Genomic DNA, 26,799 nt, shown 5'->3' on the forward strand with positions numbered 1-26,799 from the left:
AGTACAATAGATTGTACTATGAGTTGTGTCATTTTGTTTCGTGATCTAATGAATTATACAAACTGCAGCTTCAATGATTTATATTTCGTTAGAATGGATCAGCAAGCTGAAATGAGGATGCAAGGAGATGGTTTTATCAGACACAGCTTACTAGTGACGAAATGCTTTCTGGACACAATATTCAAAGACAAGGAATTTTAAAGAATAAAACACATGGTGAAAAACAGAAACAAAATTGAAGAAAAACTTCAGTATCTGCTCAACAATCGCAGGCGCCGCTTCCTGAGAAGTTCTCCCAAATATTTGTACACTCGAGGACCTCAATGTCAGTGTAGACGATAGTTCTGTTTAAAAACCTTCGATAGTATTTACTGTTTGGGAGAATGGCTGCATTCACAGTAATTGGATAAAATCGAATTTTCATTTGCTTGACTGTCAAGGTACTCATCCACGCTCCTGACAGAGGTTAGAAAAAAACTGGTTATTACGTAACCTCCTCTAGCAACATCCGGGTGACTCAATGGGGTTTAACCATCATTCGCCAACAGCCTGAAATTTAACCGTCAAAATGGATAAATTCTTACCGTCAACCACCAAAAAAGTACTTCTATACTAACCATCAAGCAGTTGAAAGGTCTTGCAGATCTCACTCTTTAAACCGATTGCTAAGAGCAGTTCTAAATATCGAAAAGTCTTAAGAATGGTAAAATATTCTCTTGTTTTTGTAATGTACTCATTGAACGGTTATTTGTAACGAGTATCGACAAAATTTTGATCATTAGAAATAGCTTATTTCATTTATTTATTAATTTATTTCTGACCACGCCACGCCGTGTCATTCCCGCCGTTCGACCACGTTGAGATCACGTCGAGCGTTTTAATAGCCGTCTTTATCATTTATCGTACAGTCGAAGATAGAGCTGTCGAGCGATACAATACACGAGTTTCTATGGGAAAAAGGCCAAAAACACAAAAGTAGTTATCATCAACATGTTATTGATCCGCTCGGTTTCAACGACTTGATTACATAATCAAGCTTGAGTTAGGTTCATTGGGAAATTGCAGCACAGCAATTCAACAACAACTCGACTTAGTGCTACTAAAACTATTTACTAGAGGTAGAGACGTTGAATTAAACGGTGAGACGTGTTTTTGTACGGTGCTATTAAATTATAAGTATTAATTTATAGAACTACGAATTCAAATTTTTTATTTTACAAGCGTAGAATTCTTTAGCAAAGCGATCGCTTATGTTCGAGTTCTGTAAATTGCTCGTTGCTTTAATTTCGTTTGCGGTCGGAGGTCACAATAATCAGATCTAGGAAGTTCTGCCATTGATATTTGCGCCTCTAATACAGGGAGTAAGATATTGGTAGAAACCAATGATTAAAGGTCGTAGAGATACGCTTCACCTTACTTCGTAAGAGAACGACTAAACAGGTCTGGATACAATTAAAAAATGCAAACAAGCTCTATTTTGAATTAAACTTTAGACTTGCCGTAAATGTTCCCTGATAATGTATTTTTCGAAAACTAATAAAAAAGATAGGTCTCCGTACCAATAATGAGATATGATGCGCTTTTCTGCGAATTGAAGTCAGAGATGAAAAAAAATTGAGAATAGCTCAGGTATGCACTTTTTTATGTTTGAAATTTTTGATCAGCGCCGATGAAAACTAAGACAAGAAAGTAATGCTCTCGCTTCGAAATAAAATGACAATCAACTTGATCTTAGCACGGCTTTCTAAATCTATTAATTTAATTCAGTCTTGAACGACTTCATTCGTTTAAAAAATTAAATAAAAAAAAACCAAAAAAAAAAAATAAAACTGGAACGAAGTCTTACTCCTAAGTCTAACCGTTTCGTTGATGACTAGTTTAAATTAATTTCGTTCTTTCACATAGGAACTCGTCGTAAACAACTCCATCGTTGGGTCACTTGATTTCTACATGGTTTCGCCATAATTCCTGATAATTCCGTTCAAAATGCTTTTCAACTCGAAGAAGGTGGTGCTTAAAAGAGATGTATTGTCATAATTGAGAAGAATATTCAGTAAACAAGGGGAAAAACGACGACAATTTCCAAATTATCCTTTACAAAATTATGAAGAAAAACGAGTAGTGCTGAAATCTAGTAGCACGAAACGAAATGACAGCGACACAAATCATAGAAAAAAAACTATTTAGTGGGCTTCAAAATTTAATAGATGAATCAGCAGACTCGAGAATAAACTGAAATGTACTAGTTTAAAAGTTTAATCGCCCATATGGATTCATAGTTAACAACTTACTTGCCGTATCTATAACTATCCTCTGTTTGCGCTCGTTACATAACTCTCAAAAAAGATAATTTCGTTGTCCTTAGTGTGGTCTATAAAACCGAAAATTCAAAGGTGATGGTGATCTTTAAAAAGCCGAGGCGATGATTCTCGTTGCAAGGACTGCTAAATCACTTTTCAACACAACGCGACGGCGTTCTCGACCCAGTTTCTATCGGCATTTTTGCTGCGCGCGCCGTTCTGAAATGACGTTCCCGTCCTCTTGCTAAACCACTCTATCATTTGCATCCACGAGTATTAAGTTCGTCCACGCTTTTAGCTATTTTTCCTCCTTCGATGATTGGTTTAAATTTCTCTAAATTAGAGGGGAATAATAAGTACACCAAAATTATGCACACAAAAAATGTAGGTCACCGCGCTCGTTCAAGAACTTAAGATCATCGTACCCCTTAACCTAGTCCATTAAAAAACGATACCGTGGTCACTGAATGCGCGCGCGCTTATTCGCCTGATTACGTGATTTTTTTGCGCAGTTCAGGATGTGCAGTGCAGTATTTAGGAATCACCTTAAGCTGCAGAGTTTTCCTGGGAAGTATTGGATTTGCCTTATTAAGCTCCACAAGGCTTTTCGCTTTTTGATTTTCGGCGACGTTATTGCTGTGAATATAATATTTTCAATTTTATAAGGCAATTTTCGTCCTTTTATACCAAAGCAGAGTTTAAATTGATTAAATTCACTGAGTGGGATGCGGTTTAATGCGAGCTGCAGCCAACAGTTTATATAAGCCTGAGATAAAGTGTAAAGCTATCTACTCACAAACAATTAGTGACTCGTTACTTGCCAAACGTCTGCAGGAGAACTTAAGAAGTTGCAAGTTAATGACAGCTTTCTTATCTCCTCATCCTCATATTGCGATTTATTTACTCGATCAATTTTTAATATTTCGTGTTTGGCTCGGGGACTTAAAAACACTCAAGAAAATTAATTCAGAAATGCCTAATTTCGGTAAAACTGAGGAACACTTTTAGACACAATTTTACAGTGCTGTGTTTAAAGGATCACATCGACACCTTCCAAGAATTTGCTTGAATTGAATTTGAATATGATATGTCAATTTGAATTTTGATGTGTTATTTCATATAAAAAATTCATTTTAGGTATTAACAACAAATCCTCTCTGTTTAGGTAAAGTGACTGAAACAACTTCCTATCAACGGACTGAGTGGAAGCAACTGATGTTTGATATATCCTGCTTCTATTTTCAGCCTCGGCCTCGGCCTCGGCATCACAAAACTGATATTGTCAAGGTGAGTCAGAACTGAGTATATATTGACAACTTCGCAAGGTGGTTTAAATATTTTGAATAGAGTTTGACTTTCACCTGGCATACTTAACTAAGATAAATAGTTAATCTCCCTAGCATTCTGGCTTGTGGTGTGTTTGATATAAATGAAACAAAAAACAACAAAAAAGATGTCTTCACTGACTGAAGATCGCTGACATTAAGGAATGGTAATGGTTTTTACTGAGTTAACTGAGTTATAGGTCAGTGGTTCGATGTAGGTTGTATATCGCTATATGTAATCGAAACTGAATTATTAAAATTTAAACAAAAAACACAAAAACAAACTGAACATAAGCTTCTAAGCCACGATCACGAAAGTCCAAGATGAGAACTCGTATATGCATACAAAATGATTTCCAGTAACCTTGTATTAATTAAGCCGCTGGCTGAATAGATGCGATTATCAATTCCATGCTTTTTTCCCTTCAAACAATGAAGATAAACGTTGGTGATGAAAATTCATCTAGAGTCCTGCGAGGTGTCTGATCGATAGTGAAGGCCAATGGAACACTTGAACAATTTTCAGCAAAATTTTTACCATATGGTAATTTTAAATAGTGGTTCATTTACTTAATTTGAAAATTTCTGAATATATCCCATACATAACAGGCATGGGAAGGATTGCTTTCAACTCAGCGTACTGTACACAATGCTTTTGAAATACCTGATCGGTTCCAATTTATTATTTCAAGTTTTTTTTTCAAATTTTATGTGTATCATTTTCTTCCCTCATGTATGCAGAGGTGAATGCAGAATATTCCTACACTCCTTCTTTTTCGTATTCGTACAAACCAGAAATATTTACGATGAAATTAATAGTATCTATTCATTTCGTTGTGTTTCGTAGGAGATAAAGACTATCAAAAAAATTGCATCCATGTCAGCAACCAACACTATTGAGGGAAAGGGAGCCTTTTGGTACTGGATCCTAGTCTCTGTAATGGCCTTTGTAATAATATGTGGAAATTCCCTGGTCATATTTTTGATCGTTACACGCGCAAGACTTCATGTGACGCCAAATTGGTTCGTGCTGTCGTTATCGATCGCTGATCTCTCTGTAGGACTGATTGTGGCGCCATCATACATCGCTTACACGTTCTGGATTGATGCCAATTTCGGAGTGCTCGTTATGTTCTACAACTTACTTTTTTATGCTTCAGTCGGGAACCTCTGCGTCATGACTTTTGATCGTTACGTTGCTATCACAAGACCTCTTCGGTATGCGTCTGTAATGACAACTTCAATGGCACTGCAACTGATCGCCCTGGCGTAGGTTCTGCCCATGATGATAACGCTGATGCCTCTATGTTGGAAGGATCTCAAATGGAGTTCGCCAGCTGCGCAAGATGCATCCAACAGCACGTTTGATGGAGCAGAGCGGGCCAATCAAATATACTTAGGGATAGTCCTGGTTTTATTTGAAATTCTCCCTTGCATTGTCATGCTTTTGACTTTTGCTCGTCTATATTTCGTTGTTAGAAACCAAAGTCGCCGAATAAAGGCTTTAGAAATAGCCATTCGCTTTAATTTAGACATCAGAACCCAGCGGAAGAGGAAGATTGAAAGATCAACTGTCAACGCGTTTTTCGCTGTAATAATCATGTTTGAGATATGTTGGGTGTTATCGGCTTACAGGGCATTTTGCAGTTATTACAACGTCTGTACAATTTCGCTACTTTTTGTCCAAACATCGAGGTTATTTCTCTTTTTCAATTCTGTTGTGAATTTCTTTGTATACGCCTTGCTGAAGAGTGACATTCGAGATGAGATAAAGCAGTTGATCAGATTTTGATCAAAGGTTTCAGTAGGAACAGTTACTATACAAAAGGAAAAGCAAAGAACACTTTTACCAAAGAAACCAAGTGTTTTCATCATGCGCCAGCGTGCGAAAAAGAAGTTATCTAGCCTCTTGCACGAAATGTTTTAATTATCGTAAAATCATTTGGAGGCGGCGGTTGATTGCACCTACTTACGCCCAAAAGAAATTGGGCGGAGCTTGATCCAACAAACTTATACAGGTTCATTATTAATTTGATGATTGTAAAGCAGTATGTGCATATCGGTTTTGTTCGTACGTGACGGGGCTTTATTAGCTATCTATCTACTAGTTCTTCCATTGTCACCTTAGTTCACTCCTAGCTCATTCTAGCTCATTAAACCCAGTTATTTCAGCATGAAGGTTGAAACATTTCTGTAAATTGAAAAACTTTTTGATCATTGACTTTAAGACAAGCAATATTAAAGGAGAAAAAAATTGATTCCACACGTGAGGGCATTATAAAATCTCTCCCATTATAAATGAGGTAATTAGCAAAACATGAAACAGCAAAAAAAATTCATAGAGGTTTATTACCGATTTTAATGTAAAAGCTATAACGAGTAAAATGTCAAGGGCTCAAAGAAAGATTGACATACAAAATCCGTTTGTATTTTTTCCTAAAAAATTGTCTCCGATTGATCACTTTCAGCAGCTTAAACGCCCTTTTCTTGTCATAGAGAGTAGTCTTTGTACCGATAATAAAAAAAACAACAACAACAACAACAAACAAAAAACCAAAAAAAAAAACCAAAAAAAATTATATTTGTCTTCTTGCCAAGCAAAAAAAAAAATTCGCTCCATTCAGTCTATTCAACGTAATTTGTTTAGCGAAGTTATCTCCCCAAGTGACAGGCTGTCTCCTTTCATCATTGAGGGTGAAAAGAATTCGTTCAAGGTAACCGGAAAGTTTCGTGGGCTCCTCTTTCAAATGAAAGGAATCATATTAAGATATTCAAAAAGAATACGTGCGCATCTCACAATCTTGCTGCTTGCAACAAGAAGGCTTAAGTTTGTGAGTATGCCTCAAAGCAATTTGCCTAGCCAAAAGCAAAAAAAATAGAATAAGAAAAAAAAAATTGTTTCTGTGTCAATGCGTTTGACGTCTTGATTTTAAACACCAGGCGAATGACACGTTTTTGCTCCGTGACTGGCTTAGCTTATCCTACTATTTCCGTTAGCATATGTATGCATATCGAGCACTGTCACAGACCTCGCTTTGCAAACATCGGCTGAAAGACGAAATTATTGCTTTCCTCTGTGGTTTTTTCTTTGAACTCGATTAATCCACTTTACTGTTTTTCATCATTTACGGTGCTGTCAGACTCTTATTAGGAACATTTTAGCACGATAAAGCTTGTCAGCTTTAGTAGTTAATAACTGGAAATGAGCATCAAGTGAACATTAGACAAAAGAAATGGGAAATTTAGCTGTTTTTGATTTATTAACGTGGATGCTTTTTCCTTTAATAACTTATATTTGTTATTGAGCAATCTGAGTTCAAAGCGGCAAAAACGTATACAAAAGTAAACTTCAAAACTAAAATTACCTTATTTGCATGTTCTTCAGAAAATGTTGCGAGGGAAACAGCTGCTCTTACTTCCGAGGCAATCTAAAGTTTGGAGATAAAAATTACATGCGTCAACAATTAATGCTAAAGACTGTCTGCCGAACCAATGAAAAGATTGAAGCGCTATCTATAAGATCTTAATGTATAACTTTTACGTGGTGGTGTTGATATAAAAATACACAGCCAGGAGTCGTTAGGCATTAAAGTTCGCGTACTGTGCATCATAAGTGTACAGGTTATCACGGGCTTGTTAGATACCAGCACGCAGAGGCTTCTCTTGATCTTAAAACGTCTGGCGACGAAAAACCGATCCAACTTTTTTCGGTTGTAAGAATTAAACTGAAGTGGTCACAAATTTTGAGTTTTATGGATACAAGGAACGAATCTGTTAATGCAACGCAGACTTCACCTGCTAAAGGCTTAAAGAAAGATGAAGTTTGGTTTTGGATTATCTTGGGTTCTACTGGAGTGGTTGCCATCCTTGGTAATTCTATAGTCATATTCTTGATTACAACTCGTAGAAGGCTGCAAACAACCTCCAATAGCTTCATTCTGTCCCTCTCTTGTTCTGATTTGTTAATATCCATCACGACAATACCGGGAGCTTTCATTTGTGATCGCTTTGGAGTACAGTGCTCTCTCGTATTCTGGAACTTCTGCAATTACTTTCTTTGTGCCTCGGTAGTGAATGTTTGCGCGATGGCAGGAGATAGATTTTGTCGAGTGGTATTTCCTTTGCGCTATCCCGTCTTAATGTCTCCTAAACGAGTGACATTAACCATTTGTATAGGATGGACGCTGCCCATATTTCTTTACCTTATACCATCGCTTTGCATTACACTGATCTCAACTACCGAAGCCAAAGACGCCGAAAGGATTTTCAGAGTTATACAAATATTTGCGTTCGCCGTTTTACCTTGTGCTGGGCTTTTACTTGCCTTCGCCAAAATATCACGCATTACCCTAAAGCATTCAAAACGTCATCGAGTTCAAGTGGAGCAAATCACTAGCAACTCGGCAATTCCGCAGCGAAATGTTAGACAAAGCAATCGAAAGTCTTATTCCGTTCTGGTTCTCGGCGCAGTAATTTTCTTCTTCGTGTTATGCTGGTCTTTCACTATCTACAGAGGCCTTTGCAACAGCTTCTCCTTGTGCCATGTACCGCTCACAATGGTGTACGCTTCAAGGATTTTTTTGGTGGGCAATACCGCAGCTGATCCAATGGTATATGCTATTCTTAAACAAGATATCAGAAGGGAGCTCAATCTCACGTTTGCCTTCATTAAAGGGAACAATTTGCAAGTGCAAGAACTGAGGACGGAAACCCGATTTGCTGGACAGTCGTTGTATTACTAATCAACCAAGCAGTAATACAGTTATGTGGACCATACAGTCGGGGTGTTACCCAAATAGATCCTATAGTTTACCAAGGGTATTCTTCTATGTGCTCTCTTGATTTCTGTGGTGTGCTTCTTTTCATATAAAGTCTGTGTCTACGAAGCATTGGAACCGGAAAATCAAAGAACAGAGAGAAAAAAAGCGCTCAATTTCGAATAGCAACAAGCGGACGAGGGTTTGAAACAGTAGAAATAGCATTTCATGAAGAATAACCTGAAATGGCAAAAGACGCTTCATAGTATTTATGCTTTTCACGTGGTGTTCCATTATAAAAGTGATTCATGCGTGTCAATAGTGCTGAAACTTGGTAGAATTGCGTTAATATCTGACAATTTGAGACAAACACAAAAATAAGGAAATTTAGACAATAAGTTTGCAATCATATTTAATTCGAAATAATAGGAACAAAGATTTTGCGGAATGTCTGGTAAGGAGAGATAAAAAAACCATTATCATAACTTTTAGTCAACATTTTTGAAGAAACTTTTGAGGTTTTTCTCTTGCAAACTTTCCTTTGAAGTATAAATATATCACCTATCAAGGCAAGTTTCCAGAGGGCTTTTGATTAGGAAGCTGTTCAAAATCGATGGTCGAGCAAAAGTGAATCCAAGCCTTTTTTCAAGGAAAGCTAAAATTTTTTTTCAAATTTATTTGTAAACGTTTTGATTTGTGAAGTGTTTGTTATTTCACAATATTTTCCTTACCAACACTTTGCAGATTTTGACAACGAGCTTGCTCAAATTGTACTTTTCTGTTGAATTAATATTGACATAGCTTTCTGGGGCATATTCTTAATAAGAATGACCATTAATTGTCATGGCATCTAAATTTCTATCTCAGTGCGCGTGCATATCATGTTATGGACGGATGAACTTGAAACCTAAAGTGCCTGACTTTCACTCTTCCTTCTGAGAGCAGTAAACTTTCGAGAATATGTACCTTGGTTCCTTAAGATACATCGTATGATTTATCTATTGTATTGAAAAAATATATTATTGCTGTTTTCTATACAAAACTGGAATTAGTGCCATCACAATGTCTCAAAGACGTTTATTGTGTGGTGTGCATTTTGTGTTTTATTCTATTTGAAATATATTTTAAGTTATGCCGCCCACACGTGTGAATTCTTTTATGCACTTTAGCAGAGTTCCATTTGTCGTACTGACGATTCGATTTTAAAAATTTATCGAGAAAATTTTCCCCCTTCTATTCTTTCGCATTAGCTTTAAAGTTTCACTTTAGAAACCCAAGCTTCCAGCTATCGAAAACGTACGAGGAACCAATGAAAAAACGCACGTGGTTATAACCAGTACTGTCATAAATGGGATAAGACTGGCCCATCATATCTCTTAAACTAGCACGATGACCTATCTTTTTAATGCGATTTGGTAAGGATCATTTATGGAAATTTTTAAAAAATAGTTAATACCTTTTTTTTTCTGTGGAATCACCTTAAATATGTTCTTCAAGTACACCAATTCTACCAAACCTTGTTAAACGAACAGATTTCTCTGAAAGTACTCATCTTAAAGCTGCTTAGGCAGTGAAAAGTCTTTAGGGGATTATGGAAACATAGTGCCACAATAAAATAGAGAGGGAAACATTACTTTGATTCTTAAAAAACATAGTCACTTAAAAATGATGAAAACAAAGACGAAAACGCAAGACACGAACCATAATAGCGAGTTTATTGGTTAGAACACCGCGTAAGTCTTCGTATCTCAGTTCGAATGTCTCTTTTCATCAGTTGACACCAGAGTTTGTGCAGATGAAATGCAAGGAAATTCGGTCTAAGACATGTTTTTCGACGGAACACTCCAGATAATACCTGCATATTGACTTATAGATATCAAACTTCCAGCACATCACAAACAGGATAACCACATACCAACAACTCGTACAGATCTCTCCTGAAGTCGTCTTCTTGAACTTGGTATGAGATTGGCATTAGAAGCTTGGTTGAAACTCAGTTGAGCTATATCGCTGTTTTTCTCCTGAGTGCTCGGATCGTGAAAGGTATTTTTAGGTACATTAATAATGAAATTTCAGGTGGTAGAAATTCGAAAAGCATCAACATAGCTGCGGTACAGGTCTTCTTCGCTTGGTTTTTGTCTTCGTCAGAGATGTGGTTACGCCAAGTGAACGGTAGAAAAGCAAGTGTTGCGGGAAACACCCAGGCATTTATTATCGCTTTGCGGTCATGAACATTTGGTATTTCAGGGCACGCACGAGCGCTAAGTATCTGTCGAAAGTCATCAAGCGGGTATTGGCGACATAAATGGCTAATATGGAGTTAAATGCCGTAAAAAAATACAACAGCATTACAAGAAATTCCTTCCTTCTGGCAGATGAAAGAACAAGATGGAAGCAGTTGACCAACACACAAGTCTACCATAGACAGGGATAGGACGAACCAGTTGCAAGCGGTGTGAAGATTTCCTAAAGTTAAGATAATAAAAACAAAAAGGCCATTGCCATACATTGTTAAGCTAAAATTACACATTGCAAGATCCAAAACCACGTGGGTACTTCAATACTTTTGCCGACTTTGGATCTTTCGGCTGCGTTGCTCATTCGATTTTCTATAAAGTTTAAGGTCATTTCCTTGATGTTGGCTGTCACTTGAAAACCTACCTTTGGAAAAGAGTAAGAAAGTTTCATATATAATCTTACGTGGTGTTTTTCTACCAATCTCAGTAAATAATAATTTCCAGTACAGAAGAGAGGATGAAGAAGAAAATACAGATTTCACCATTTTTTCGTTAGTAAAATTGATCTTATTACCTCCTTTTAGCTCGGCTTTCCTCGAGTATAAACGTTACTCTATTGAGTGTAGTATTCGTAGCATCTTTGATTAAAAGATTGATCTTTACAGAGGTTAATAAGATAGCACATAAAGAAAACATATTGTATTTATGGAAAGTTACTAATTGGAGATTCTGAATTTCTTTTTTTTTTTTACCTTGACGTGAAATAAAGAAACACAGAAAGGTTTGAGGCAGTCGATCAGTTGAACGGTTAAATGCGACACTTCATAAAGGAGTATGTGCATCTACTTTGAATCTCCTCCGGTAAACTTTTTACTATGAAATCTGGTCAAGCTATTATTTTTTTATGGCACAATCCACTATGAAGTTAATCTCCTTCTTATTTGCGGTGTTTGCTTATCAAACAGGAATCGAAGGTAAAAACCGCAAATAAATGTTGACCCTGGAAGGCGCCCGGTTTTTGATATGGAAATGTCAAAGTCATATGCAATTCAATCAAAAACATTGTTTTATTGTACCGTTCACGATGACAGAAGATATTACTTTTCAACGTTGAAAATCAAGCACTCTTCTATGTCTTAAATCCTTATCTATCTTTATTTTTTATAAAGCAGGCCGTCTTTGAATACAAATCACTCATCTATGCAAAATAAATAACTATTTAGGCCTGTATTTTCTTTTCTATTTGATCTTCTCTGTCACATCCTAACCCAACAACAGCACAGGTTCTTAACAAAAAACGGCTTTCGAGGCAATCATTTTGATTTCCACGTTGCTTTTTCCACTTTGATGAAGAAACTATGCTGGTGCTTGAAATCAAAATTTATTTACATTCAATACAATGTCAAATTGAAATCTTATGCATTTCCTCCTGTTCGATAGTTGTTTTTTTTTTTTTCAATTTCACTCATAATCTTTATATTTCTAAGCAGTTTTCCGACTTTTGCTATGCATCAAAGTCGCACAACATTCGAAAATTCTTTTTTATTTTACATTTTCAATATTGACACTATCAAATTATTTTGCTTCACATATCCATCTTCTGTTAAAATTTTGTTGTATATAAATTAGAATTATAATTTCTTATTCAGTTGTCAATTCAATTCAATACAATTGTTAGTCCCGAGGAAAAATCGAGATTATTATCAGTAAAAACGTAACCTCCGCTATTGCGAAATTCTTGAAAGAAAAACAACCCGGACAAATATAGAGCGCATTTATAGATCTCTATTGTAAATAGAAAGAGGAAGAAATCTCATATCATCATTTGGTTTATTTACCTTACGTGTTTGCTTTTGGTGCGACTGTTTACCGAATGCAAAAGTAGTCATTCGCAGTATTAATATTTCTCTTTTCTCATCAACTTTCCCAAACGGCCGATAACTGTATATCGTACTTCGTAAAAACTAAACTGGACAGACGTGTTTTTTTCTTTCGCGGTTTCCTCTGACATATGTTAAGTTCGATGTTTTATATTTCAATATTTTGATTCAATTTTCTCTTTTTTTTTGTTTTGTTTGCCAGATCAATCATTTTATTTCAGTTCTTAATTTCAAGTAAATTCGAATGCGCATTTCAATTATTTAGCCAAATTCAGTCTAATTCGCGGTATGTTTTTACCTGAAAAAGGCGTTTTTTCTCTAATGATAGAGCAAGAGAGCATTTTTCCCCACGCATTTGTATAGGAGTATGTATCATTCCACATATTTGTATTGCTTTTCAAAGTCCCTGCCTTTTCATGATGAGTCATGATGAGCCTCCCCTCAGCTAAGCGGCGTCGAAGTTGTTTTATTACGCCTTAAATAAAAGGAAAGTAAAGCAATAATTTATCTGACATGATGCTCATTCTTTGTCTTTGAGCTGGAGTTTTCAATTTTAAGCGTTTTCAACTAAATTTTACAGTGTTTTTTTTTTGCGTGTGTTGTTTTGCTTGGTCCTCAGTCAATATTATTCGAGACCCAAGCTGATCAGTTTAAAATCTTCCTTCAATAACGTATGTTTCGTTTGCGAAAAGCATAAAACTCCCAAGGTATAGCCTGTGGCAGGCTAGGAAAACCTTTTCAAGTCAATTATTACGGGTTATAGCCCTGAGCTACGGGAATACATCTGTTTTCAAGTATTCTGAGTGAGAAAATTGTAATTCAGTTTTGCTTTTCCTGAACGGAAATTTTAGCGAATTGTGAGTATGTCTCCTGCTAATTACATGTACACACACAACATCCCCTTTACTCGCCAGCCCGTCAAATTTAACATGCGGTGATTCCTCAGATTACAACTGGTTGGTCTGAAGAGAAACACAAAAGAATCGACGGAAAAGTGAAGGATCCATCAAATATTCGAAACCGTTAAACCCCTTTCAGGATTTTTTCCCTTATTGTGCTGATTAAATCAATTACCGAGCATTCGCTGCAACGAAAATTTAAAACCTTGTACAGATAAATGCTTGTTTTATTGATATCATATGCAAAACTCATTTACGTTGTTGAGTTATCCAAGAGCCATTTCCTTAGATCTCCCCTTTATTGCAGTTATCGCTGCCACAACAAGAGTAAACGCAATCCTGTTTGTCTTTACAGAACTCTTTACACACTGACTCTTCACTGCACGTTCTTCGGTAATAGTACTCGTTCTTCCCCTTAGCCTTCTCTTTCATGATTACGCATTTCCATCCGGGTTCACAGTAACGAGGTTCCTGATGGTTCGTGCACTGGTCCCACGAGGAAGATTCCAAGCACTCATAGCAAGACAAACCTTCCCCTTCGTATAACAAAATAATAAAATGATTCATACATCAAAATAATACTTCTCTGTTTTCTCTAGATACTTGCCTAGAACAATGTGACGCTAATGTCTAATTAAAAAGCCCTTATACAGTTGGTGATATGATGATTATTTAGCAGTGTAATACTAACGGTATATCAATGGGATAGAAATCAAAGGAGTTAAATCATCCTCAGTTGATACATGTCCAGAAGCTCATTCGAGTGAGGGAGGCAGAGGTTCATTCGATTGAGGAAGGCAAAACCGAGACAGCACTTTTCACAACAGCCAATCAGAACAGACGTGAAAATTAGAAGGAACCATTCCATTATGACTCAGATCAGAAACAGGACACAGCCAACAATAGTTGGCTGCAAAACCATAAAGGAAGTAGTTGAATCATCACGGCATGACCAGAGAAAAACTGGTACAACATGATTTATTGCGGTATTCTTGAAAAATTGTATACTTGCAGCAGTTGAAATCATTGATCTCTAAACCATTTTAATTAAGTATTCAGTGGTTTTGCACTACTATTTATGTCATTAGTGTTTCAAGTTCCAGATGATGGTGTAAAATGATTTTAGAACCCATTATAACGATGCTTGACTCTAATGTGCAATTATAATCCAACGGAACAAATCTAACCATGTGAATGTGACCAATTGGTCTGTTCCTTCGTTTCGTATCCAAAAAGGCGCATCCCTGATTGTATTAATTCTACAGAAATTATTGTCTCATCAAACGTTTGGATTTTACATCAGAAATCTTTTGGTCCAGTATAGAATTAATCAATTATGGCAACCAATGTATCATAGAAATCATGAATTTCTAAATTTTTTCGTTAAAAGATAACAATTTTTTGCCCAAAAATCGGGGGCAACCATTGAAGCTCCTGTTCTTCAAATAAAGGCCGTTTTTTCTATTATTTCATATTAATATTGCGACCATTCATTAGCCATTTTAAGTCCCTTGTACGAAACACTTACCACGTGGAAGCAAAAGCAACACCAAACAAGTTACGGATAAGGGCACCTTCATGGTCTGAAACTGTCTTCACTATTCTTCGTTTCTCAGTTGAGAGTGAGGGTGTTTTAATTAAGGTGAGTGTACTATTCGTACTGATTAAATTTTTTATTTTTTTCAATTAGCACTACAAATTTGGAGTCATTTTTTAATTGGCAGGGTTCTTATGAAAATAAATAGCCAGTGCAAACAAAGCGTATCAATATCAAATCATCTGCTCGTTTCGTGTTGTTTTTTTGGCGTGAAGTAACCCTAGATTTAATTAGTAAATGATCATGCAACAGAGCCCAAGTTTAACCTAGCAGCTGAATCAACAAGAAAAAGAGATAAACCATGACGTTTGGAACAATATATCAAAATTAAATCACAATTAACTTCTGGAAAGAATGAGAATTTCAGCATTCTTCCTAAGTCCATTTTCATATCTGTCTTGGGCTATATCGATATTTTGTTACATTTCGATGAACTAAAAAACTTTTTGTCGTGACTCAATGCAGATTAAATATATTTAAAATACTGCACACCGAAGGTTGAACAAACATGCCCATTGAATATATCAGGGAAGAGGAATTATACCACTTATTTACGTGTTAAATAAGATAAGTATTTGCCTTAACTTTTTCTTTTTTGAGGGAATGAAAAATGAATTCTAATGGTATTGCTCTTAACAAAATTTTCTTATAAATTTCCCTTTTTTCTATTTCCGACTATCTAAGGTGTATCAAGTGTTAAGAACGAATCATCTAAATCATCATTATCTTACAAATCATACTTGTCTCGACTTATTGAATACTGAATTATATATTGCTGAACATTTGCGCAAAGAAACTTCAATGCATCATCCTTATGGGAGGGCAGTATCGTTGATGTAGCATAATCGTTGTTAATCGATCAGTGTGCTTTCAGCTCCTTAAGTTCATCGGCATACGAAACAGTTCCGGAAGATGGAAGGTTAGAAATGGAAGAAAACCAGCCCTGAGATTCCCTGCAAATTGATCGCTTGAACATTTTTCATGCATCCTAGAAAAATTCAGTGCGATTGACGAGTCTGATGTATCGTCAAAGGTGCACAAGCCTAACCTTTCTGGTTTGAAATATCAAGACTAATGGGTCCTACAGTATGTGCGCTTGTAACAGGACAGTGCCTTCACACAAGGAATCACCCTACGTGCGCAGAAAGTTAATTTAACAGCCCCTAGCTTGATGTTTTCTCTCCCTTCCAAGATTGAGAGGGACAATGCTGGCGGCTTGAAGGAAGTATTGAAATAAATAGAGGCATTAAGAATCAAAATACAAGCACATAGATGGTTAAAGAGAGTTAATCAAAGAGTATAACTTGGCCGCACCTTTGACAATATCATAACCTCATTTTCTGAGTACAATAGTTCATAAGCACTCAAAAAGCCATAAAATTTTACGAAAAATGATTCTCAGTATAAAAACACGAGCCAATAAAGTTTCCTTTCGGACCAAAGTCTTTTTTTGTAGATTCTTAGTTCATCGCACCACTCTTATCGAGTTACGATTCGACTCACTGCTGGCTCTAGACGATCGCTCTACTAGCAAGATGTTTTCCTTCGATCTTCTCGCTGGCCTTTTGCACGCGTAGTACAGTTCTTCCCGGATATCCTTTTTCAGAAACGCATAAACAACGAAGTTTATTCCCGAATTCAATAAAATAAGAAGCCGCGAGGACTTGACCAGGGCTTCAGATACATTACACAAATGAAAAGTTCCACACACTGCACGACACACAGAGGGGATCCAACAAAGTACAAAAAAGGCTATGACAGCACCGAGCACTTTGACTGTCGAGGAACGTTCACGCCGTCTACGCGATTGATTTCGCCGACTTTCGGCTGCATTCCCTTCATTAAATCTCAACTGAGTGATATGCTCGGCCGATAGTCGTCGCTGTTTCATAGCTGCAAAAAGTATCCGAATGTACGAATAAACCAGAAAGATAGACGGAAGAAAAGAGACAAGAAATATTAGTGTTAAGATATGAACTTTATCAGCTTCTTCTTGAATGTGATTTGGAGCTTCAAGCCAGAGAAGAGAGCCAAAGGTTAAAATTCCTGGAAACATCCATGACGTGGAAATAAGACCTACGATTAGTTTCGAGGTCATGCATCTGGTATATTGTAAGGGCCTAAGCACGTAGAAATAACGGTCAAATGTCAGCACGCAGAGGCAGTATATCGATACGTTGATTGGATAGTTATAAAACGACGCGCGCACTTTAAGTGGCCAGATACACATTTGTGCTTTCCAAAGGCAAAAAAGCTCTGATGGTGTAACAATCAAGCCGGTACAAAAGTCCGCCGAAGCTAATGCTAGAACAAACCAGTTTGCTGTACAGTGCAAACGCCTTCTCGTACAGATCAACCACATAACCAGTCCATTGCCAAGAACAGCTACCAATGCTATGACGGACTTTAAGGGCCAATAGACCACATCGGGCAGAGATACTTCGCTTAGCAAATAACTAGTACTCATTTCGTCCACTCCAGGTTGAGATAACTGAAATAATAAATAATAACAATAATAATAATAAATAATAGAAAAAGGTCACCTACTCTTTTCGTTAAATCTAATAGCATTGCCCTTTCTACAAAAAGGATTTCGTTCCATAAAGAACTAGTAAATAAGCAGAGTACATGGACTTCTTTTCAAAAAATCTTTTAGTGGCTGCGCCAATAAACTGAGTAATGATTTCAAAAAAAAATTTTTGGCACTGCGCATTGAAATTTATATGAATATTCAACTCGTCATCGGAGAATCATTGTTTAACTTAATTTTATGCGATAAGCTCAATTCCTATAACAAAAAGTTTATAAAAGGAATAGAGCCCATAACATACACCTCATTTTTGACAGCTTCATTTGGTCAAAGAAGTTCGAAAGGCTAGGCCTAGGACTGCTCTCAAATTATCGTCTCTTAGATAGCCTGGAAAATCCAAGGATACCAATCGTCATTTTCTAACGGGTTGCAACTATTTTTAAAGCTTGGATTGCGGTTTTCCTATCATCTACAAATACGTGATTTCATTTCAATTTAGTTTAACCAAAGAAATTAGATATGAATTCAGTTAAAAGCGGCGTTTTTTCAGTATATTCGTTACAGCCGCGATCGCGGTTCAATACAGAGCCCGTATACTTTTGTCGATTATCATATGTGACCATTTGTAATGTCCTCGGCTGACGCTAAGTAAATTGGTGCAACATTCTCATGGTTGTTGAGATATGGTAACTTTCAGTCTTTTAAGGCAGCAATACATGAGATGAATATTCAAAAAGAACCTGCCCATGGAAACATTGAAATCACTGATAATGTAAATAGGTTAAAAATTAATCTTACTTCATGTGACGAGGAAGTGAAATATGAAAATTATGACCACCAAGTTGCTTACCTTAACTCAGGAATTAAATGAATTTGATGGTAGGTTTTTATATATCTAAAATATATTCGGGATCTTTCCAAAATCTCTGAGCGCCAGAGTAATTGTATTGAGTAAATATTCAACACTGAAGCAGTGTCACACGCATGCATCCAGTTTGACAGCTTGCCATGCTGTGTTTACTCTGATGTGTGCTTCATTTGAAATATAATGAGCTTTACTTAGGCTTGCATTCCAACTTTAACACTATGCTCTCGAATGAGTACTCAATCGATTTCCTTAAATACATTTGGGGAAGTTTAATCAAGCTGAATTTTGTAAAACGAATAAAATTAAATTGGGTCATAACTTTTTTTAAAATGCGGTTCCATAAGAGGTAACACCTTAAAACAAATTGCAAGACTCTATTTCGAGTGCACTTCTACCACTATTGAAACAGCTGTAGCTTCAACAAACCCGACGCTATTGTGAATGTGTTTGTATCTTCCAAATACTTCTTAATTTAAGCGTTAAAGGAGTCTCCTTTATTCATTTGATTGAATTCAATGGTGATACTTTATATCCTCTCGGCGTGTGGAATTCAGAGAATATTTTGAGACTCTTGGAGAGGAAAAGCCGAATCAAACAAAGTCAATTCGCTATATTTGCGTAGATTCTCTCATTTTATTGCTTTCTTACATTAGCAAGTCGATAAAGTCACCTCAGTTGATAAAAATATCAACATAACAATAAACTGCAGCTAACCTCAGCTGTTGATTTACTATCTGAATTGGGATAAGAGGAGGGTAAGCTAGGTGATGGTCTAATAATTCTTTCTTATTCCCATCATATTATCTTCCCGAATATCCATGAGTCAATATCATTTTCACTAACTGATGTGCTAAGATAGCTAATGGATTATGCTTCTGAAAGACGCCATTGTTATTATCGTGCGCGGATCACTGACGTCTGGGATCCTAAACGAGTTAGTAAAGGATTAAGTCACTACATCTTACCGACATCCTAAGACATTTAAGGCCCTAAAATCGACCATTTGGGCATTTTAGGATAATAATGAGACGACTCAATTAATATTTACTCCACTTGCTGGTACCTTTATGCAAATCAAGAAAGCAGAGGCTCAAACAAAAAACGCCAAGTGCGCAAGTCTAACATTACCTTATTACCCTCCGGTCAAGCACACAATCCACTTCCAAAATCCGCACACCTGGGTCCCAGGTCATCGTCGGCAACGTGGGAGGGGAAAGAAGCTGTCCATCCACGGTTGAAGATTTCTGTTTACTGAGGTAGTAGTAATCTAACTGCACGCCGGCCATGTACTAAATTCAACACGTCTTGGCGGCATTTGGGGCGTGCTGATGAACTATCCGCCATGTTGAAAGTGCCTTCCAGAGAGTCTCCCTTGATTTCGTAGTAATTTATGGTGGCTGTGAGCCTGCGATACTGAGTTTTATGAGAACCCTTACGTTTCTTCGACGCTATTGGAGAAAATACAGAAAAGATTCGGTGATTCCGTTAGATTACAGCAACCGGGGGTCATATCTGAAGACAATAACTATAGAAGTAGTAGTAGTAGTGGTAGTAATAGTAGTAGTTTGTTACAAGAGCTATTAATTATCCCAGTACTCCTGCAAAATAGTTTATTGTAAATACTGTGGTTCACATAAAAAATGAAAATGTAAAATAATTAATTATTTACCATTAAATAGAAAAAGAGTTGACCCGTCAGCAGCTGGAGAGCAGATTGATGATTTTTTTTTCCTTAGCTTAGTGAAAAAGGCCACTGAAAAATTATTACGATATTATTACGAACTACGGCAAATTGTAATTATGGTGGTTTTTACGTTTATTATAGAGCATCCTGGTTTAAGAAATGCAGAACTGACTCAATGAAGTAATCATACTACAATAGAAGTACTGGTTACGCAAATACGTTTCCAGAGAAAATTCCTTTTTCCTATTTCCTATTTTTTATTTTCGAGGTAGGTTTTAAAGCCGTTACCACTCAGTTGCTAACATGCTTTTAGTTCATTTGTATAGCTTTGGATTATTTTAAACATTCCGAAATCTTCTAAATAAAACTTCTAAATTTCTTTCTCATTTATTTCCCTTAAATAATGAGAAGATTAGCACTTGTTCTGGATGTAGTGTAGTCAGGAGAGAAGTGTATGAGTTTACCAAACTTTGGAGGTAAATGGGAAAATTTCTTTTCGGCAAGTGGTCTCGTGGTTTCCTATTCACATTCGGAAGAATCAAAGAAACGGAGAAACAGCAGGGGACCTCAAATTCTCCCATTACGGCAGGGAAATATCTAAAAAGATCAAATCTCATTGGAGTTTCACAATTGAACTAGGAGTTATGAACGGAAAAAGCGCCATGAAATCTGATCAAGATCCTTCTTCTTAATTATTTTTAGTACTTAAAAGAATATAATTTATTTCTTGATTAACAAGATTGAAGAACGAGGTTGAGTTTAGTGGATCAATGTTAATTGAGAGTAACTTGCTTCGATAGCACAATTTTCAAAACGTTTATTCAACCTTATAGAAGCGTCTTCTTCGTAAAGTTACCTTTACTTCATTTATCACTTCAGAACACTTTTATTTGTTTTAAACTAAAGCACAAATGTCAAAGGATTATGAAGCCCTTTAAAGATTTTGCAAGGAAAGATATAGCTACGCGAGTCTTTCACAATTATAACCAGCCTGAAAGAGCAAGTTAGTAACGTGCGTCATAATTTCTCCAGGATGAGTTGTCCATCACATTCTCATAAAAGCCAAGCCCACAATTTCAGGAGGGTTCCCTGTTTATTTTACATAATCACCATCATGAGAAAGTTACTGACTGATAAACATTTACAAAATAGTATTTTAACGATAAAATGGTCTCATAGCTAAAAATAATGCAAATAATTTTCATGTTGTCAATAGACTGTCAAAATTAATTTCGGTGCAGTTTTATCGATACCTGCTCATTTTCAAAAGTGTTCGTGGTGCTACACAATCAACCATGTATTATGATAACTGAAAGTGCATCTCCGATCTCCAATAAATTCACCCCGGTGACACAAGTTAAACTGAACAAAATAAGCCTAAGGATAAATGGTGAATATTGCGATTGAATAATCTGATTTGATAGCCACTGGCTATTAAAGAAAACTGCCTAAATGGTCACTAAGTGTCAGGCATGATAAAGAATTGGCCACAGAAAAACTATTAAATGCCACAATTTGCATGAATTAACTCGAAGGCCAGTATATTGGAAAAGACGGGCTTGAAAAGCAGCACCTGACACAGTTTGTTTCACTGGTTTATTGTTCTTGTCTTAGTATACAACGGTTAAGTGGCTCGTCTTGGAAAGAAGGAATTGTGGACGCACATCTATTGGTTGTTAAATTTTTTCAGCATGTGGTTCTGGATTATCGCCTTCCTTCTAACGTTCATAGCAATTTTCGGTAACGCTCAAGTTATTTATCTTATCTTGACGCGAAAGCACCTACGCACAAAATCAAACTGGTTCGTGTTGTCACTCGCTGTAGCAGATCTCGCTTTAGTTTCTGTCTTTATACCGCCTCACTTCTCTTGCAGCATAACCCACTGCAGCCATCAGATTGTCATTCTTCATTTTGTGTCATATTTTGGAGAAGCGTCTGTTTCCAACATGATCGCCTTCACAATGGACCGTTACTTCGCCATAGTGAGGCCACTGAAGTACCCGCTCATTATAACAAAAACAAAGATTGTCCTTCTTCTTATCACCGCCTGGATGGCGCCCTTGGTACTGGACCTTATTCCTACGTTTTTACTGTCCAACGAAAATATTTCTCGTCTTCTAAGCATGGTAATTTTTCAGATAACACCTTGCTTTTTGTTAGTGATTGCAACAAGGAAAATGATCAAAATAGCGAAAAACCATTCGAGGCGCACGTCAGTGCTGTTGAAACAGTTAAGGTTCAACCATCGGAAGGAGCCAATCAGGAGAAGCAAGCCAGAGGCATCTTCTGCTCGCTTGATCACTGTGGTGGTGGGAATTTTTTTAATCTGTTACATATGTCAGTCTTTATCTTCACTGTGTGCCTGTTTTCGATCTTGTAAAGAATCACAACCCCAAAATCTTGTTCAATATACCTTAGCATTGCTACTGATCATAAATTCTGGTGCCAACCCTTTCGTCTATGCGCTTTTTAAAAGAGACATGAAAAAGGAACTTTTTCAAATCTATCTCTGTAAATTACGAAAAGGGAGATGAAAATTCAAGTCGGAAACTACACTAAGATCAGAGCTAGTAAGAGCGAAAGACGCTATTGATCCGGCTAAACAAGACGGTTTAGTTAACAGGATTCCCTGCAAATGCGGCAAAGTTTAAATCGGTGAGACTGGAAGACCAATGCAATACAGAATAAAGGAGCACGACCGACACAACCGACTAGCCCGTACCCAGACCTCCGCCGTTTCAGAGCACGCCCACAACACAGGATACCAACCGCTTTGAAGTAAGGTTAAGTTTATTGATCGTGGAAGGGCCAGAGAGGCTATTCACATAAGACTTCACCCTAGTGACATCAACAGGAACAGTGATATAGAAATTCCTGAAGCGTGGATGCCCACCTCCGAAAAACGAAGACGTAAGACAGCGGACCGTCGAGGGAACAACTCACTAACATCGAGGATCGAAACTCGCTAATCACAACTGTGGAAAAAACCAACCGACCACAGCGGAGAATCCTGCTTTATAAGACGACCCGAAACCAGGAGCCTAATTACCTGACGTAGACTAGTAGTAGCAGTATGCAGTCGAAACGTCCCGATTCACAACACAAGTACCCACGAGTACCCACAAGTACCCACATCGCGAGACAAACGATAATACCCTATTATTTATTATTATTATTATTATTGAGATGAAAATTTTTACCCTGAAGCTCTTCCAGACATTTCTGGTATGTAAATAACTTCTTTTATGAGCCAAAATGTCTTTGCATGTAAATAGAGTTAATAAAGGCCAGTTTAGAACCAGAATAGGCCAAATTGATGTACAGCTTCATAAACTCCACAAGCAAACAATTGTGTTACAGTAACACCTGCCTGACAGTATAAAAAGAGAATTTACATGATTACATAGCGCAAATGTATGTAGCTTAAATTAGTATTCCTCACTCTTAATGGGTTTTTCATTCATATTTAAAACATTGGACAGAATCAATCAATTTTTTTTAGCATAATGTTGTAAAATACGGCTTGTGTCAACAACCCGCACGTAATTGTGTTCCGTTAGTTATGGCCCAAAATGAAGCCATTACAGAAAAAGTGTGTTGAGATGCCATCTTTATATCACCTCAAGGCAACTTTTGTCAACTTCGGGATCCATGTTTACAATTTATTGCCGCTATATATTTAACTAAGCTCCGGTCTAGCTGTTTTAATTGAGCTTCGTTCTTGAATAATAAGCATTTTACAACCCTGTGCGTCTACGACGTAAATGAAAAAAGGAAATAATTGAAAACCCACTGTTTATCTTCAAGATCTCAATAGTTTGTTTTTATACTGGCTATCTAGCAGTTTAATGGCTGGCGGTAGAGCATAATACAAAGATGACCAGCTTAATTTTTGGGAAGAATTACCGCTTAAATTTCGTATTCAAAATGCGGAGAATGTTGGGAGGCAGATAGAAATAGCACAGATAATGAGAGAGATGAATCTAAAAAAAAGGTTTGATAAAGTGGAAAGCAAAGATAAGCTTATCCTTCTATTGGTAAACTATTAATGTAAAGCAATTTTTAAAAAAAATCCTGCTGTATTTTTAATTGCTATTTTCCTTTCTCTGTAATGTCAATGCTTTTTAGTTTTGTTATTAATTATTAGTTATCTAAATGAAAACCTCTTTATTCTGATTGGTTGTAAGCAATGTAGTTATTAACTGACCAAAATACATACGAAAGTTAATAGAGGGTAGAAAAGACTGAATTCAGTACTAATTCAGTTTCTCCTGAATTCCAGGAGAAACTAGCGACAGAGCGCACCACCCCAATCGAAAGGCACCAAGGGTTCTCAACCTGTGTTTTTTTAGCCGTCTTTACTCTCTGTTCTCTGATGCAGAAAATTCACTTTCCTTTTTTGTTTTCCCTTTAACCATCCTCACTCTGATTGGCTGATTGACTCTGATTTACTCTTACTCTGAGTAACTCTGGTCGACTCTCTTCAGTTATTCACTCGGTTGACTGACTCCCTCTCTCTCTTTGATTCTCACTAATACTAACTCAAAAGCTCATGCTTTTATACACACTATTGGTAGGCAGAAATGTGAATGTAGCCAAAGCAACCTCGGAAAATTAAACATTTCACAGGACGAAATTGCAAGAATCCGTAAACGGAAACGTGGCAGAAACATGTTAAACTGTTCTGGAAACACGACGGATAACTTGTGTTTCCGTTACCGGTTTCGTGACGTTTTCTCGCGTTTCCGTTGCTGCGTATACAACGGAACCGGACCACTTTTTGTGCATGTTAAACATAACGGAAACATGGAGTTGCATGTTTCCGCCACTTTTCAGAAATATGGAAACATGTGATTTCGTCCTGTGTTTGTTATCAGAATAATAGCACAAACACTGTCACAAGAAAGTGGCAAATGAACAACAACTAATCAAACGATCAATTTTTAACTGAATGCGATCCAAGGAGAAGTCAGCAGACTAACTAAGCACGTCAACTAATAAAATTCAGACCTGACAGGCTCAATCAGTCATTCGTCACGATAGCTGAAATCCAAATTAATTCGGATTTTGTATTCAAATCTTCACCAAAAGCTATATAAGCAAACTCCTAAAATCTTGATTCATTAATTACAAACTTTACATCAACATGTTCAGCGGAGCTTTGAGATTTTTATGGTTTAGAAATTTCTGAAAAAAAAACATCATTTAGGAAATTGTACGTTTGACTAAAAAATTGTCTGGTCTTGTCTTGTTTTAAGATACCATTTGCGGGTTTAAATAATTTTTTTTCATGTTATTTGCGCAAAATGCTTGCTTTTAAGTTATAAACAAGTAACGAAATGATATTTTCCATGCAATCTAGAATTACTTAGCAATCGTACTTTTTTTAAAGACTACTTATCCTGAGGGGTCGTGCATTTTTCCTTGATAAAAAAAATGACGCGTATTCCTTTTTTTCCAAATTCCCCCCAAAAATTATTGGATTACTGGGCTGCAAAAAGTAAAAGAAACGAACTGAAACTCGTTTTATTGCAAAAATGTTGAAGTCTTCTTGAAAACCCTAATTCTAAGGGAACCATTACTATCAGTTATCGATACATCCAACAAGATATAATGTAATTCTACGACAAAAGTGTCCATAGCAATCGCACTTATAAACCTGTTGTTAAGTGAATCGACTTCCTTGCAGATCTAACAATGAGAGGGTAGGTTTCGCAGATTTAAAATCAAGAAACTAACATAAATGAACTGACTTAATTGTGCTTTTCTGTCTTCGTTTGAATAAATGCCACTAACACTTTAGGGTTGCTGTCGCTCGCTAAATGATTGTTTTTTTTTTTCTTTGTTTTTTTTTTACTTGGTCATCGAAATGCAACATAACTCTATTTAAATTTACAGGGAACCTACGGGTCCAAAGCTCGCAAAAGCCCCACACGCTTTTGTAGTCCATCGATCGTTTTTTGATCGGCACTGTGAAATGTATTTTCTTGTGCATGCGAACGCAAAGGCAGGTAATTCAATTTGTCAATCATCGTTAGTTTTGTGTTTAATTGCTTGCGCGCACTTACCATTGGACCAAATCATTAAAAATTTAACAATTGGTTCATACGTCAGCGTGCGTTCATCGAGATATGAAGCACGCGGGAAGTTTGGAGAGCACGAAAGATGCGTAAGAGTTGCTCGAGGCGTAGCCGAGAGCAACTCTAGCTTCTTGAGTGCTCTCCAAACTTCCCAAGTGCTTCATATCTCGATGAACGCACAGCTGATGTATGAACCAATTGTTTTATAACATTTTCAACCCGATGGAAAATTTTTTTCGCGAGGGATTTGTTTGCTGACGTCATGAGCGTGCTCAATAGGAATATGAAGCACGCTCGCGCAATTGAATTTGATTAGACAAATTTACTAGCTATGTTATTATACTTTTTCATTTTCTGCTTTTTCTTAACCTTAACGATTTCGTCAAAAGCGACGCTTGTACTTAGTAGTTTCCGAAAGACACCCCTGAAGATCAACAGGAACCTTAACTTTATTTTGAAATTGTAAAGTTAATAGCAAATAAGTTATGGCATATTCTACTGCGATCACCTTTGTAGTTGCGTAAACGTTTGTCACGACATCGAAGATTTCAGGTGTACGCGGCAGTTCATAATTACATGGTTTAAGAAAAACTTTATGCATTGCAAAATGTAAGTCGTCTGGTTCAACATTGCATAATGACA

General features: G+C 36.8%; 5 protein-coding genes and 1 long non-coding RNA gene across 8 annotated transcripts; 3 read left to right on the forward strand and 3 right to left on the reverse strand.

The window, feature by feature from the left end:
- The first annotated feature begins 3,363 nt into the window (after positions 1 to 3,363).
- LOC113674814 (beta-2 adrenergic receptor) lies at positions 3,364 to 5,888 on the forward strand. 3 transcript variants are annotated; one of them, XM_027191310.2, is made up of 2 exons: positions 3,364 to 3,587; positions 4,473 to 5,888. In XM_027191310.2, the coding sequence occupies exons 1-2, from the start codon at positions 3,516 to 3,518 to the stop codon at positions 4,896 to 4,898; spliced, it is 498 nt and encodes a 165-aa protein (XP_027047111.2). In that variant the 5' UTR covers positions 3,364 to 3,515; the 3' UTR covers positions 4,899 to 5,888. The 3 variants fall into 3 exon arrangements, with proteins under 3 accessions (XP_027047111.2, XP_089054800.1, XP_089054801.1); XM_089198674.1 differs by lacking the exon at positions 3,364 to 3,587 and adding an exon at positions 3,946 to 4,169; XM_089198675.1 differs by lacking the exon at positions 3,364 to 3,587 and adding an exon at positions 4,232 to 4,368.
- A 1,268-nt stretch (positions 5,889 to 7,156) lies between these two features.
- Positions 7,157 to 9,521, forward strand: LOC149049998 (octopamine receptor beta-2R-like). The gene has a single exon (XM_089198673.1). The coding sequence runs from the start codon at positions 7,378 to 7,380 to the stop codon at positions 8,365 to 8,367; it is 990 nt and encodes a 329-aa protein (XP_089054799.1). The 5' UTR covers positions 7,157 to 7,377; the 3' UTR covers positions 8,368 to 9,521.
- A 559-nt stretch (positions 9,522 to 10,080) lies between these two features.
- Positions 10,081 to 11,582, reverse strand: LOC149049999 (uncharacterized). Its single transcript, XR_016184498.1, has 2 exons — positions 11,372 to 11,582; positions 10,081 to 10,848 (listed from the first exon to the last, which is right to left on the reverse strand). It is a non-coding gene; the product is annotated as an uncharacterized LOC149049999 (long non-coding RNA).
- A 2,025-nt stretch (positions 11,583 to 13,607) lies between these two features.
- LOC113674802 (uncharacterized) lies at positions 13,608 to 15,070 on the reverse strand. The gene is made up of 2 exons (XM_027191295.2): positions 14,927 to 15,070; positions 13,608 to 13,934 (listed from the first exon to the last, which is right to left on the reverse strand). Exons 1-2 carry the CDS (start codon positions 14,976 to 14,978, stop codon positions 13,684 to 13,686), a joined length of 303 nt encoding a protein of 100 aa, XP_027047096.1. The 5' UTR covers positions 14,979 to 15,070; the 3' UTR covers positions 13,608 to 13,683.
- A 1,279-nt stretch (positions 15,071 to 16,349) lies between these two features.
- Positions 16,350 to 18,460, reverse strand: LOC113674797 (5-hydroxytryptamine receptor 6). The gene is made up of 2 exons (XM_027191291.2): positions 18,376 to 18,460; positions 16,350 to 17,486 (listed from the first exon to the last, which is right to left on the reverse strand). The coding sequence occupies exon 2, from the start codon at positions 17,460 to 17,462 to the stop codon at positions 16,461 to 16,463; it is 1,002 nt and encodes a 333-aa protein (XP_027047092.2). The 5' UTR covers positions 17,463 to 17,486; positions 18,376 to 18,460; the 3' UTR covers positions 16,350 to 16,460.
- A 3,172-nt stretch (positions 18,461 to 21,632) lies between these two features.
- LOC113674850 (octopamine receptor beta-2R) lies at positions 21,633 to 22,745 on the forward strand. The gene has a single exon (XM_027191351.2). It carries the CDS (start codon positions 21,769 to 21,771, stop codon positions 22,609 to 22,611), a length of 843 nt encoding a protein of 280 aa, XP_027047152.2. The 5' UTR covers positions 21,633 to 21,768; the 3' UTR covers positions 22,612 to 22,745.
- The last annotated feature ends 4,054 nt before the right edge of the window (positions 22,746 to 26,799 follow it).

This window comes from Pocillopora damicornis, chromosome 2, assembly GCF_964200805.1.
Source record: "Pocillopora damicornis chromosome 2, jaPocDami1.2, whole genome shotgun sequence".
Taxonomy (NCBI): Eukaryota; Metazoa; Cnidaria; class Anthozoa; order Scleractinia; family Pocilloporidae; genus Pocillopora; species Pocillopora damicornis.